Source organism: Microtus ochrogaster, chromosome 6, assembly GCF_000317375.1.
Source record: "Microtus ochrogaster isolate Prairie Vole_2 chromosome 6, MicOch1.0, whole genome shotgun sequence".
Classification (NCBI taxonomy): Eukaryota; Metazoa; Chordata; class Mammalia; order Rodentia; family Cricetidae; genus Microtus; species Microtus ochrogaster.
In genome coordinates, this window is record NC_022013.1 from 19528669 (window position 1) to 19541170 (window position 12502).

The following is a 12502-nucleotide window of genomic DNA, read 5'->3' on the forward strand; positions in this document are numbered from 1 at the left end:
AGGGAGCGATGTCACCTGAGCACCACTGACGTAAGACACAGAGAAAGGGAGCGATGTTGACTGAGCACCCCTGACGTAAGACACAGAGAAAGGGAACGATGTCACCTGCCTTCCCTTCTATTTCTCAGGAGGCGTGGCTACTGCCATTGCCACTGCTGTCCTGGGCACAGTCAAGTCCAGCTCCTCCCACGTGCCAATAACTCTCCAGAGATTCTAAGCTTCCTTAGAGACGGGAAATGCTGAGACCTCCAGGTTCATGGACTAAGCAGATAAGGGGTATCTTTGCCTCTCCACTATGGAAACTATCACTGATGAGACTCTCCAGCCCAGTCTGTAAGCCAGTCTATCAAGTCCTGTTTAATAGTCTATGTGTTCTCTAGAGGAACAGAACCTATATACTATAGAACAGAACCTAATATACTATAGGAATCATTGAAATAATATTCTACATACATGCCATATATGGAAACGCATAACAAGCTACAACTTTCCTTAGAAAAAATTACTAAGATTGGAACACTAGGCAGAAAAGGAGACATTTTTATCTTTGGTTCTATAATTTGAAATGTGTGCATATGCTATTTTTCTCCTTAACATTTTACTAACAAGGTTAAATAAAATCCTTAAAATGATGAATTTAACCAAAGCTTCAGGCTGTCAGTGAATTTTGGAATATCAGTATAGCCACCAGAAACAAGAAAGTTTGGTAAATTTTAAATTAAATTAAAATTCAATTTATAAGTGCAAAGACAATCAAGGGCTAAGAGCCTAGAGAGATGGAAAGCAAAGAGAAAAGAGAACTTTCTACAAGTGTAAGTCTTTTTTTAAATTAATTAATTAATTTATTTATTTATTAAAGATTTCTGTCTCTTCCCCGCCGCCGCCTCCCATTCCCCTCCCCCTCCCCCTCCCCCAATCAAGTCCCCCTCCCTCGTCAGCCCAAAGAGCAATCAGGGTTCCCTGCCCTGTGGGAAGTCCAAGGACCACCCACCTCCATCCAGGTCTGGTAAGGTGAGCATCCAAACTGCCTAGGCTCCCACAAAGCCAGTACGTGCAGTAGGATCAAAAACCCATTGCCATTGTTCTTGAGTTCTCTGTAGTCCTCATTGTCCGCTATGTTCAGCAAGTCCGGTTTTATGCTTTTTTCAGACCCAGGCCAGCTGGCCTTGGTGAATTCCGGATAGAACATCCTCATTGTCTCAGTGTATGAGTGTACCCTTCGCGGTCCTGAGTTCCTTGCTCGTGATCCCCCTCCTTCTGCTCCTGATTTGGACCTTGAGATTTCTGTCCGGTGCTCCAATGTGGGTCTCTGTCTTTTAATTATGGATTATTTAAAATAGACCTAGAGTAACTTTTTTTTGAGATTTTATTATTTGTATGTATATGTTTGTATATATGTATATATATATGTACAAATAATATATTTATGTATATATAGTATAATATATATGAGTTTTATAATTTGTGTTATGTATGGGAGTGTGGCCGGCATGTATGTGTGTTCACCATACGTGTAGTGCCCACGCAGGCCAGAAGACGATGTCAGATCTCCTGGAAACAGGATTGCACATGGTTGTGAGCTGCCACTGGGAAACGAACCCAGGTGCTATGGAAAAGCAACCAGCGCTCTTAATGCCTGAGCCATTTCTCCAGACCCAAGAAAGACTTAGACTATACTATACTAAAACAAATTCTGAGGTACAATTTCAAGAAAAGAAAAAAAAAAGGAAAACAGGAGCTTTCATAAGAAACATACATACCACACCACAGGAGATGACACAATCTGAAAATCTCATTTTTATAAAAGGGAGGGGCAAAGGTTCTGGTGACAGGGAGGGACAAGGAGGGCCATTTGTGGAGACAGGAAAGAGGTTACTTTTTAAATATTTATTTATTATGTATACAGTAGTCTGTCTGTGTGTATGTCTGCAGGCCAGAAGAGGGCACCAGACCCCATTACAGATGGTTGTGAGCCACCATGTGATGGCTGGGAATTGAACTCAGCAGGCAATGCTCTTAACCACTGAGCCATCTCTCCAGCCCCCAGGAAAGAAGTTGCTTAAGAGCAAGGTCCATAAGAACGCCAGCAGTGCTAGGATGCACACAGGGTGAGAACCGACTCATAGGAGTCGCTGGGAGGAAAACTACAGATAAGAACCCAAACTCCCAAGCAGGGCTGCAGTGAGGCCACTGCAGCAGCAGAAACAAACCAGAGGTCAGTGGCAACCTGGAGTTGGGACACAGTCTCTAGTTAGCCATCACTGTTTGTGCCTCCCCGAACATAAAGCCTCCTGAACCCAGGGTTTCTAAACCCAGGCTTACCCCAAAAAAGACAATAAAACCAAACTCACAAACGGCATCATGGCTGGTACTATATTCAGTGTGCAAAAACTAATCAAGCAATGGCTTTATTCTTATGGTTTGGACAAGTGCAGCTCCCTTGAAAGGCTACTGTGGTAAAGATTTGGTTGCAATATGGCATATCTATGAAGAAGGGACTGAATCTTGAGGGTACTAACTTCATCACTGCCACTCATAAGTTCATAAATGAATAGGCAACTAGGAGGTGAAGCCTAGTTAGACAAAGCCATTTGTCTTGAGCTCCTTAGTCATTCTCATGCTTAACTCTTCTCATTCTCTCTCTCCCTCTCCTTCCCTCCTGGTCACCAAGAAATCACATCTTTGCTCGACCATGCTAGCAGCTCATGAGCTGAACCCTCTGACACTGCGAGCTTTTCCATTGTCTCTCTAGTAATCCAACACCCTGACAAAAAGGCTGGCGGACACAGGAACTGGGGGAAGGACAGAGGAAATGGGGGTCTTATCCTTCAGAGGGGAACTGCTATAGCTATTATTTTGAGTTAATGGAGCTACGAGTTGTATACTTTTTTTTGGGCACATATTAACTTATTTTACAATCTTAACAACTTTCAAACATGTACGATAGAGGAAGGAGTATTCATGGGAGAAAAGAGATGGAAAGATTCTCTGCGTGACACACTACATGCTGGGGCTGACTCAACACAGGTCTCCTGCTCTTATGACCTCAGAGTCAGCGCTTCTACCTGCCTCAGGCATTGAAGAGGGGCGGGGAGAAGGGGGACGGCTCTCCCTTAGCTATGCCACCATATGACAGATGAGAAATGGGGACAGCTCTCCCCATTGCATTGGTGCTGACACACCCACACCTCCACCATCAGGGTCAGTTCCACTGTGATGCCCAGGCGAGGTGCAGGGTGCACTTTCCCAAGTGCTGCAGCTGGTAAGGGGGAGGGCAATCTTCCTTGGTGGGAACCCCTGCTGCACTTTGTTTGTATTGGTTAATGAATAAAGAAACTTCTTTGCCCTAACAGGGCAGAACTTAGGTAGGCGGAGAAGACAGAACTGATTGCTGGGAGGAAGAAAGCAGAGTCAGAGGGAGACCATGGAGCCACCAGAATCAGACATGCCGAATCTTTCCTGGTAAGCCTCTGCCACATGGTGATACATAGATTAATAGAAATGGGCTAAACTAGGGTGTACTCAGGAACAATGGCAATGGGTTTTTGATCCTACTGCACATACTGGCTTTGGGGGAGCCTAGGCAGTTTGGATGCTCAACTTACTAAACCTGGATGGAGGTGGGCGGTCCTTGGACTTCCCACAGGTCAGGGAACCCTGATTGCTCTTCAAGCTGATGAGGGAGAGGGACTTGATAGGGGGAGGGGGAGGGAAATGGGAGGCGGTGGCGGGGAGGAGGCAGAAATCCTTAATAAATAAATAAATTAAAAAAAAGTTAGCCAATAAGATGTTAGAGCTAATAGGCCAAGCAGTGATTTAATGAACACAGTTTCTGTGTGGTTATTCTGGAGCTAAGCTATCTGGGCAGCAGGGATGAACAAGCGGCCCTCTCCCTTGCAACAAATGGTGCCAACATGATGGACTAAATCCACTTAAAAACCTGAGAGAGCTTAATTTTAAACAAAAAAAATTACAAGGTTTAACACAGCTTTTTGCTGTTTGCTGGTGGTGTGCCACAGCTCCTTTAAGAGAGTTTTTCCCGACTCAGCTATGGCAAAAGAAAAAAAGCCAAGCAGTTTTAAAATGCCAGCTTTCTGGGCTATGCTACTAGCACGACCTTTGGCTCTTGTGGGAGACAGAGCATTTGGATGGGGTTTGTGAGTAAAGTGCTATGGCTTGCTTGAAACGTGGACTCTCTGTGTGCCTAGAAGTGGGACAGTGTGTGCAGCTCAGAGGCACCAGTGGCTCTGCCATGCTGGACTGTGCAGAGCTCCAAGCAGGAACTACTGTATTTATCATAGTAACAGCTCAGCTTAAGTGTTAGACTGGGCAGGGAAATAGATGCTATCGTATCACCCCTACTAACGGCGCAACTTGAGTTTTTAAGAAGCTCTTACCATTGTATGAAGTGTTCCTGGACAGTAAAGAATTACAGATTCGCAATAGGACAGATTCAGACATAAACAGCCTCTAAATGGGTCACAGTGTTGGATAAATGTATGTAGGCTTGGGAGAGAGAAGGAAAAGAGTATAGAAAGTCATAAAATAAAGTTAATGAGGCCATATAGATATCTGTGGTCTGTGCTGCTGCTGAGGGTCATGTCCATGTTTGTGGTCCTACTGCACAGGGGGCTGTATTGATGTCTGTGGTTTGTGTTACCACAAAAGGCCATGCAGATATCAATGGTCTGTGTGCTGCCACCTGAAGCCATGTTGATCGCAGGGGGCTGTGCTGTAAATAGAGGCCATACTGATGTTCATGATCCATGCTGCTGCCAAAGGCCATGTCTGAGTCCATGGTCCTACTGGAGCTGGGGGCTGTACTGATGTATGACTGAGGGCCATGTGGATGTCTGTGGGCCATGCTGCCAATGGGGACCATGCTGGTGTGAGTGGCTGTGCTGTCCCCTGAGGGCCATGATGGTGTCTATGGCCCGTGTAGCTAAGGGCCGTGCTGATGTCTATAGTCTGTACTGCCACCAGAGACCATGTGGATATCCGTGGTTGGTGCTATTACCAGAAACCATATAAAAGTCTAAGGAGAGACAGCTTTTGGGGTTCAGCCCCAAGACACTCTTCAGGGTTCAGAATGAAGGCAACTGCAGGAAAAAGGACTTTTTCTGAGAGTGAACGAACTCTCTCACACAAGCTTTTCGGAATCTCTTTATTGTTCTGCTTCTATTCTAGTTCTGCCCTGCTACTAATTCCTCCTGGCTGCTGCTTCTAGCTCCTTCTTCCCTAGCCTAAAAACTCTTCTCCTTACAGAAGCCTTGAGGCAATAAAAAAAAAAAATTACAGGAGTTGCCTCTCATTGCTCAAAAGCACATTCTTAGAGTAAGTGTTGCCATGGCAACACAAGGTTCCAAGGTTCCAGGAGTGAGACCATGACCCGATTTGGTGGGGGGGGGCAGAGTCCCAGTGACAAACCTTGAGACACAGTTCTACTGTTAACAGACTACAAGCAAAGAACTGAAGAGCTGACGTGCTTTTCTTTGGGTACTTTGTGTTGCGACTCTGCCCTTGTGTGGAGCTGTAAGGTTTTAACCTTGTGACCTAGTCACAGAAAGCCTTCAGTCTAGTTTGGATGTGGTCTGAGGTAAAGGTGAGCTAACTGTGTGCCGTTAGTCTGAACAAAAGGACAAAGCAGGCTTTTAAGTGTTTTCAATTCCTGTGGGACAAATAGATCTAATAATGAAGCATGTCCCAGTATATGTTCTACATATCAAAACTATAAAGATGAGGGGCTGGAGAGATGGCTCAGCGGTAAGAGCACTGCCTGCTCTTCCAAAGGTCCTGAGTTCAATTCCCGGCAACCACATGGTGGCTCACAACCATCTGTAATGGGGTCTGGTGCCCTCTTCTGGCCTGCAGACATACACACAGACAGAATATTGTATACATAATAAATAAATATTAAAAAAAATAAAGATGAATGAAGTCATCTTCTGAGCACCAACAGATATATGTGCCCTTAATATTGAGATGTAATCATGAGATTACCTACACACATTACATGAAAATGCATGTGGAGATATCAGAGCTGTTAATTGCACAAGCTAAAGCACAGATGGAAGCAGCGGTTTTCAGTTACTGGTCCACAAGCCTTGCTGATGGGGTGCCCCATCAGGGAATACTTCCCTGAACTACCCACTGCTATGAGCTGTAACTGCGTCATGGCTCCCAACAGCTCATGAGAACCACTCCTCACAGAAGATCACAACCGGTGCTCCTGTTGACAGCGGCGTGCAAGGAAGCTACTTCTACAGTGGTACTGGTGACTGCAGTCTCAAAGCTGAGAGACAGAGACACAGACGGCTTCTGTGACAGCCCTGTCTCCACCGCACCAAAAACAGTACCAGCCTAGACAAAACCTCATCGAGGAGCACTCTAAAAGTCGTGGTAAGGGTGCTGAAGCAGAGCTCTCCATAACTGAAGGCTTCTGGCGGGGCTGCAGGTAATGAAGGGCCACGCTCCAGTATGGGCAACAAAAGTTGGATTTGTCTTCTCTTTCTTCTTCTCCTCCTATTTTTTTTTCTTTTGAGATGGGGGTTTCTCAGCCCTGGCTGTATCTGAACTCAGAGATCCACCTACCTCTGCCTCAAAAGTGCTGGGATTAAAGGAGTACGCCATAATTGCTCAGTCGCCTTCTTCTTCTTTGTTGGGACAGGTCATAAGGATGGGGTATAGGCATTGGAGAACTGGGAAGATTAGGGTTTGTGATATGAAATTCCCAAATAATAAAAATATTTTTAAAAGATGGACTTCAGTTTTAAAGAGGAAATAGTGTACCTCGTAAATGATTAGTAAAGCATATTGGTGATGCAAAGAAAGGCTCCTCAAAAAAACAGTGTATAAATGTAACCTGAGTGAGGAATTTCCATATTTTTGAGCCCAGGGAAGCAAATATATAAAAAGAAAGTAATACCATGTTAGAGAAAAACACATTGAATTTTTTAAATAAAATTTATACTTTTAAAATTTTCACAATGAATTTCAAAAGGAGAAAAAGGCATTCAAGTGCTTATTCTTCTGGGGCAGGTGCACAGCCTTGTCCAGATCCACTGTCCAACACAGCCTCTTATGAGAACCTAAGTCTTCCTTCCCATTTCCCTTCAGATTTTGTTTTGAGACAGGCTTATCCTGTGTGTGCCAGGCTGACCTTGGACTGACACAAAGTTTCCTGCTCAGCCCCAGGACTGGATCACAAACCCACACACACCCAGAAAAAGCGAGCACTGGGAACACAAGGTGTCTCTCCTCCTCTGAGGGCAGTATAGGAAAGGTTTCAAATTTTTCTTAATCATGCAGCGCCACCTGCTGGTCACACTTGGCATATACTCAGCATTCACAATAGCCAATTTTAGCCTTTAGATTTTATTCTATTTGTCAAAAGGAATGTTTCATAACTTTTATTCTTTTCCCCCAAGAGTTATTTGTAACTCAGTATGAAACCATTTATTTAGTATAAAACAGAATATGCAATTAGAGTAAAAACTGAATTCTTTAAAATATCTAAAATATACGTAAGACCTCAGCAATCTTTATTTTTTGTTTTAAAGCTCTGCTATTCTGCTACCCTGCTGAGGGACAATGGGCTTTTACCCTGCCACTTGTATTTTAAATAAATGCTGATTCACCAGTAGCCAGGCAGGAAGTATAGGCAAGGCTACCAGGCAGGAAGGAGAGGTGGGGCAACAAGAATCTTGGGAAAAGGGAAGTTCCAGTCTGCAGTCGTCATCCAGACACTGAGCAAACAAGGTATGACTGCCTCACCAAAAAAGGTACCAAGCCATGTGGCTACCACAGACATGAATTATGGGCTTATGTAAGTTCTAAGAGTTAATAAGAAGCCTAAGAAACTAGGCCAATCAGTTTATAATTAATGTAAACTTCTGTGTGATTTCTTTGGGACTTAACAACTGTGGGATCCAGGCAGGACAGAATCTAATCGATTCTTCATAGCTATTTAGATAAAAATTTTCAGACAAAAACTTCCTGATGTTGTAAATGTATTATGTAAGTAAAAAAACCTAGAGCTTATCAAATGCTCAGGTGCCAATACTGAAGGAAGGAAGTCAGCGCCATGAAGGAAATACTGCTGAGCAATGGGGAAAGGGAAGATGAAGGAAAGACACCTTCAGACGATGTCATTTCCCTAAAAGGATGGAAGCCACACGCTTTCCCTCATATTCTATGTAAGACAATGCTCCTTTGATATAGCTTACAAGATGACGTCGTTCTCTGTACACAGATGTTAAGAAGCCGATGATATAAAGTAGAACATTTATTGGATTTAATAAAAATAAAAATGTCTCTTGCACTTGGGTACTAGTAATCAATGTTCTTTTGGATATACTGAACACTAAATGCGAGGCTAACACATATAGTTACTGCTCTCAAATATTACTTTTTCAGAATACTTCAAGACAGGAATGAAGCTTTAATACATAAAAGTAAAGATTCTTTTAAAATATAATTTAGTTTATGTCATGCACAACTCCCCAATTATTAGAAAAATAATTTTCAGTATAGTATTATATCTGGTTCTTTTACCTTTACTAAACTAATAAATTCTCACTATAGAGCTAGCTAATATTCTCATGATACTACTAGCTTGGCATGTATATTTCATGCTTTTCCTGTGCAATCACAATATTATGGCATATATATTTTAAGGTTCATTATATAATGTACCGCAGGTAAATTCTTATTTTTCTCACTTAACTTACGAACTTTCTCATGCAAGTACATACATGCTCACCACCTCACTGTCCATACACTGCCACAGACTGGCTCACAAGGACACCGCCACATAATTACTCATCTCAGAACACACTGTCAAAAGCAAACCTGTTGGACAGAGTTTGGGTACGTGCTGGTATTAAATACATTGTTGAAAGTAAACCTTTTGGACAGAGTGTGGGTACGTGCTGGTATTATGCAACCACCCTACAACACAGTTAAGAGTCCAGCAGGCTGTGGAGCCACTCATTGGTTACAGGTTAGGATTAGAATTGGGGTTAGATATCTCACCGAAGTCATTTTGCTGTGCTGTAATTTCTTTATCTGTAAAGTAGGGAAATACTAGGAACTATTCACAAAGGGGATAATACGAGGTGGATATTCTTTTCATAATAACCATCTACACATTCTCTTTTGTGAATTTTGGGCATAATTTTCCATTTTTAAGGTAATATTTTTTCCTAATGCTTTATAAATTTTTTGTGTGTTGGGGAGTGTACATGGGGGGTGAGGGGCAGAGGTCAATCTTGGGATTGCATCCATATTTTGTTTTTGAGATAAGGTCTCTCACTACAAGAACTGAAAGACTTCTGGCCAGCAGGCCCCAGGAATCCTACTCCACAGTGCTAAAAGTGCAAACGCACAGTGCCACAACTGGCCTCTTTACCTTTTCTATTTTTTAACATAGGTTCTGGAAAATAAACTCAGCTCCACAGCCTTCAACAGGAAGCACTCTATCACCTGAGTTACTTCCCTGACCTGATGTATACAATCCACCATAGACCATAAACCATAATGCCTGCTACATCGTCTATAAATAGTTTCTACAAATCTGAGAATGACTTAATCTATATGGTCTATTTTATCTAACACAACATTTAATGCTGATATATTCAAGTTGTCTTTTTCTTATGACATATTTTGTTTTCTTTATGGGAGTCACATTTTTGCTTTTTAAGAACCATTTTATTTCCTTTTCAACCAATGTTGAATTTGATATATGACTGGCTTAAGGTAGAGGACCTGGCCATATTTTATCCAGGACAAAGAAAATGTGCTGTGTGTAAGTCTTCTCCCGCCTGAACTTACATGTCATCTGTAATCAAAACCAAATATGACATGGTATCAATCTCTTTATGTATTTGTACTACCAAGTCAGTTTGCATAACTGCATGCTATACTTGTACCAACGCTGCCTCGTAACTTTAGAATGCATTTGCTGTCTAGTAAAGAAAATCTCTTTATCTTGTTTTTTCTCAGCATTAGTTAAGTGATTCTTGTAAATCTCTCTCTATAAAATTTGAGAAACATCTTGAACCACATAAAAAATTATTCTTTAGTTAGTAAATTTTAGGTTAGTGTTAATATTTTATGATATTTAACAAGACTACTCAATATTTATTTATTTTATTATGACCTAAAGTAAATTTTATAGTTTTTTTCCACAATGCACATTTTCCATTATGTTATGTTTCACTTTTATTCTCAATGGTATTCTTTATCCTGATGTATATTCTACTTGGTTTGTATCAAAGATTAAAGTCTATTTTTCAAATTTCTTTCTTTAGATGGCAACTTCAGTATGCCGCTGCTCAGACAGTTTCAAACTCATGACCTTGAGTATGTAATTTTTTAAAATAAAATAAAATACCACTTGATAACTTTTTTTTGTTTTGCTTTATGTTTTTTTGTCTTGTTGGAGGTTTTTGTTTGCTGTGAATTTTTTTGGGGGGATGATGGTGTGAATAGGTATGGCCCCTAAAGACTCATGTGTTTAAATGTTTGGCCCATAGGGAGTGCCACTATTGGGAGATGTGGCTTTGTTGCAGAAAATGTGTCATTGTGAGGGAGGGCTTACAGGTCTTCTCTGCTCAAGCTAAGCCCAGTGTGGCACACAGTCAGTTTTGCTACCTGCAGATCAAGATAGGGAAGACTCAGCTCCTTTTCCAAAACCATGTCTGCCTACATACAACCATGACAACAATGGACTAAACCTCTGAAACTGTAAGCCAGCCCCAATTAGATGTTTTCCTTCATAAGAGTTGTTGTGATTATTGTGTCTCTTCACAACAATAAAAACTCTAAGACAGTGGTGGGAGAGAGGGTTGTTGGTTTGTTGTTGTTTGTTTGTTTTCTAAGAGAGAAAGAAAGAAGTAAGCAGGACATCTTCCTATAAAACCAAGACAGTGCTCACGTCCCTGTCTCCTCCTCAGCCACTCAGAGGTAAACAATATTTGGCTCAATGTTAGCAAAAGTAACAGTAGAAGACTTCAGTTTGGCATCGTTTGCTACACACAAAAAAAGACAATGTTTGTACATAAATTAATCTATCTCATTGGCATCAAACTCAAATGAAATCTTTTTCCTTCTAGCTACTAAAAAACATTTAAGACTTACTTAAATGGTGTAAACAAAAATGGCAAAGTAACTTCTTTTTTCTGAGTCATCTTCACCTGGGAACCAAGCATGAAAATAATAATTATAAATGGGAAAAAATAATGAATTTCATTCTGAAATATAAATATCAATCGAAGTGGCTCTTCGGGGATGATTAATTTCTTTGGAAATAAATGGGATTTTGTGTTATTATATTATAGTTTCATAAATATTTAAAGAAAAATTAAATAATACTTTACTATCTCAGTAAGATGGGAATTAAGTACATCAATCTTGCAGAAATGACTTTTCCTTAACTCTTTGAAAAGGAAGTAAGGCAAAGTTACATTAGAGAATTGTCCCTGTAATGCTGGATCTCTAGTCTACTTCTTTCGGGCATATTCCAATAAATGAGGCCCGGACTTGCAGTCTTTGCAAGGATATATGACAATCTAATATGACACTCACAGGCAATTCTGTGCCCTGTAACTCACCCTTAAAACCTGTACGTTAGAAATAAAAACTTCATTGTTAGGTCTCACACCCAGGACAATGGCTGAGGTGCCTATTTAACATCTCCCAGCATCCCCGAGTTCCCACCAGTTACAGGGCATGGCTGGTATACTCCACCCTCTATGCTGCACTCTCCAGCCCAGAGGCTGGGCTGTCCTTCCCCCAGAGATTCTCCCCTATATAATCCAGACATTTTGGTACTTTGCCCTGCCTCTTCCTCCCCTCCCCCGCTCCTCACCAGGCTACTCCGGACTCTCCCGGACGCCCCTGGATATACTCTTCCCTCATATGTACAATAAACCTCCTCCTCCACCACAGCTAGGAGCAGTCATGGCCTTTCCTTTCCCTTTTCATTTTTTCACTCACTTATGACATAGGCAAATATTCAAAAACCAAGATCCTAAGTTATAGGAAATTATTAATTAAAATATAAAATCAAATATTTTACTTAACATGTTTAGAATTTATATACAGTTCATGTGTTTACTGTCCTCACCTTGAACTGCTCAAGAATCTGCACTGCATTGGTGAGCATGCTCTCTGCTTTGAAGAGACCAGTGTTGTTAAGATAGTCCACAGGAAGTGTCCCCTAAAAAATAAAACATAACAAGTATTGATAAAGACTGTGCTGTTCTGATTGTAAAACAAGTACAACCTGTAAACCAAGCATTTTGGAGGTCAAGGTGCTGATGGTAAGTTCCTGGCCAGCTTGAGCTGGAGAGAGATTCTGCTTCAATAGAAAAAACAAAAGTTAAATGACGCACAATTGAGAGCAGTGGCTGTGGGACCAGAGATCCTCAGTGGTCAGAGCACTGGCTGTGGGACCAGAGATCCTCAGTGGTCAGAGCACTGGCTGTGGGACCAGAGATCC

The 12502-nt window shown here is 41.6% G+C and overlaps 1 protein-coding gene across 3 annotated transcripts in view; it reads right to left on the reverse strand.

Moving 5' to 3' along the window:
* Pign (phosphatidylinositol glycan anchor biosynthesis class N) overlaps window positions 1–12502 on the reverse strand; it is a 113924-nt gene that overhangs the window by 69476 nt on the left and 31946 nt on the right. For all 3 annotated transcript variants that reach the window (XM_013346689.2, XM_026779799.1, XM_026779800.1), the window contains 2 exons: window positions 12128–12220; window positions 11140–11195 (listed from right to left, as the gene is read on the reverse strand). In XM_013346689.2, coding sequence (XP_013202143.1) covers window positions 11140–11195; window positions 12128–12220 — 149 coding nt within the window. The remainder of the gene's footprint in view (window positions 1–11139; window positions 11196–12127; window positions 12221–12502) is intronic.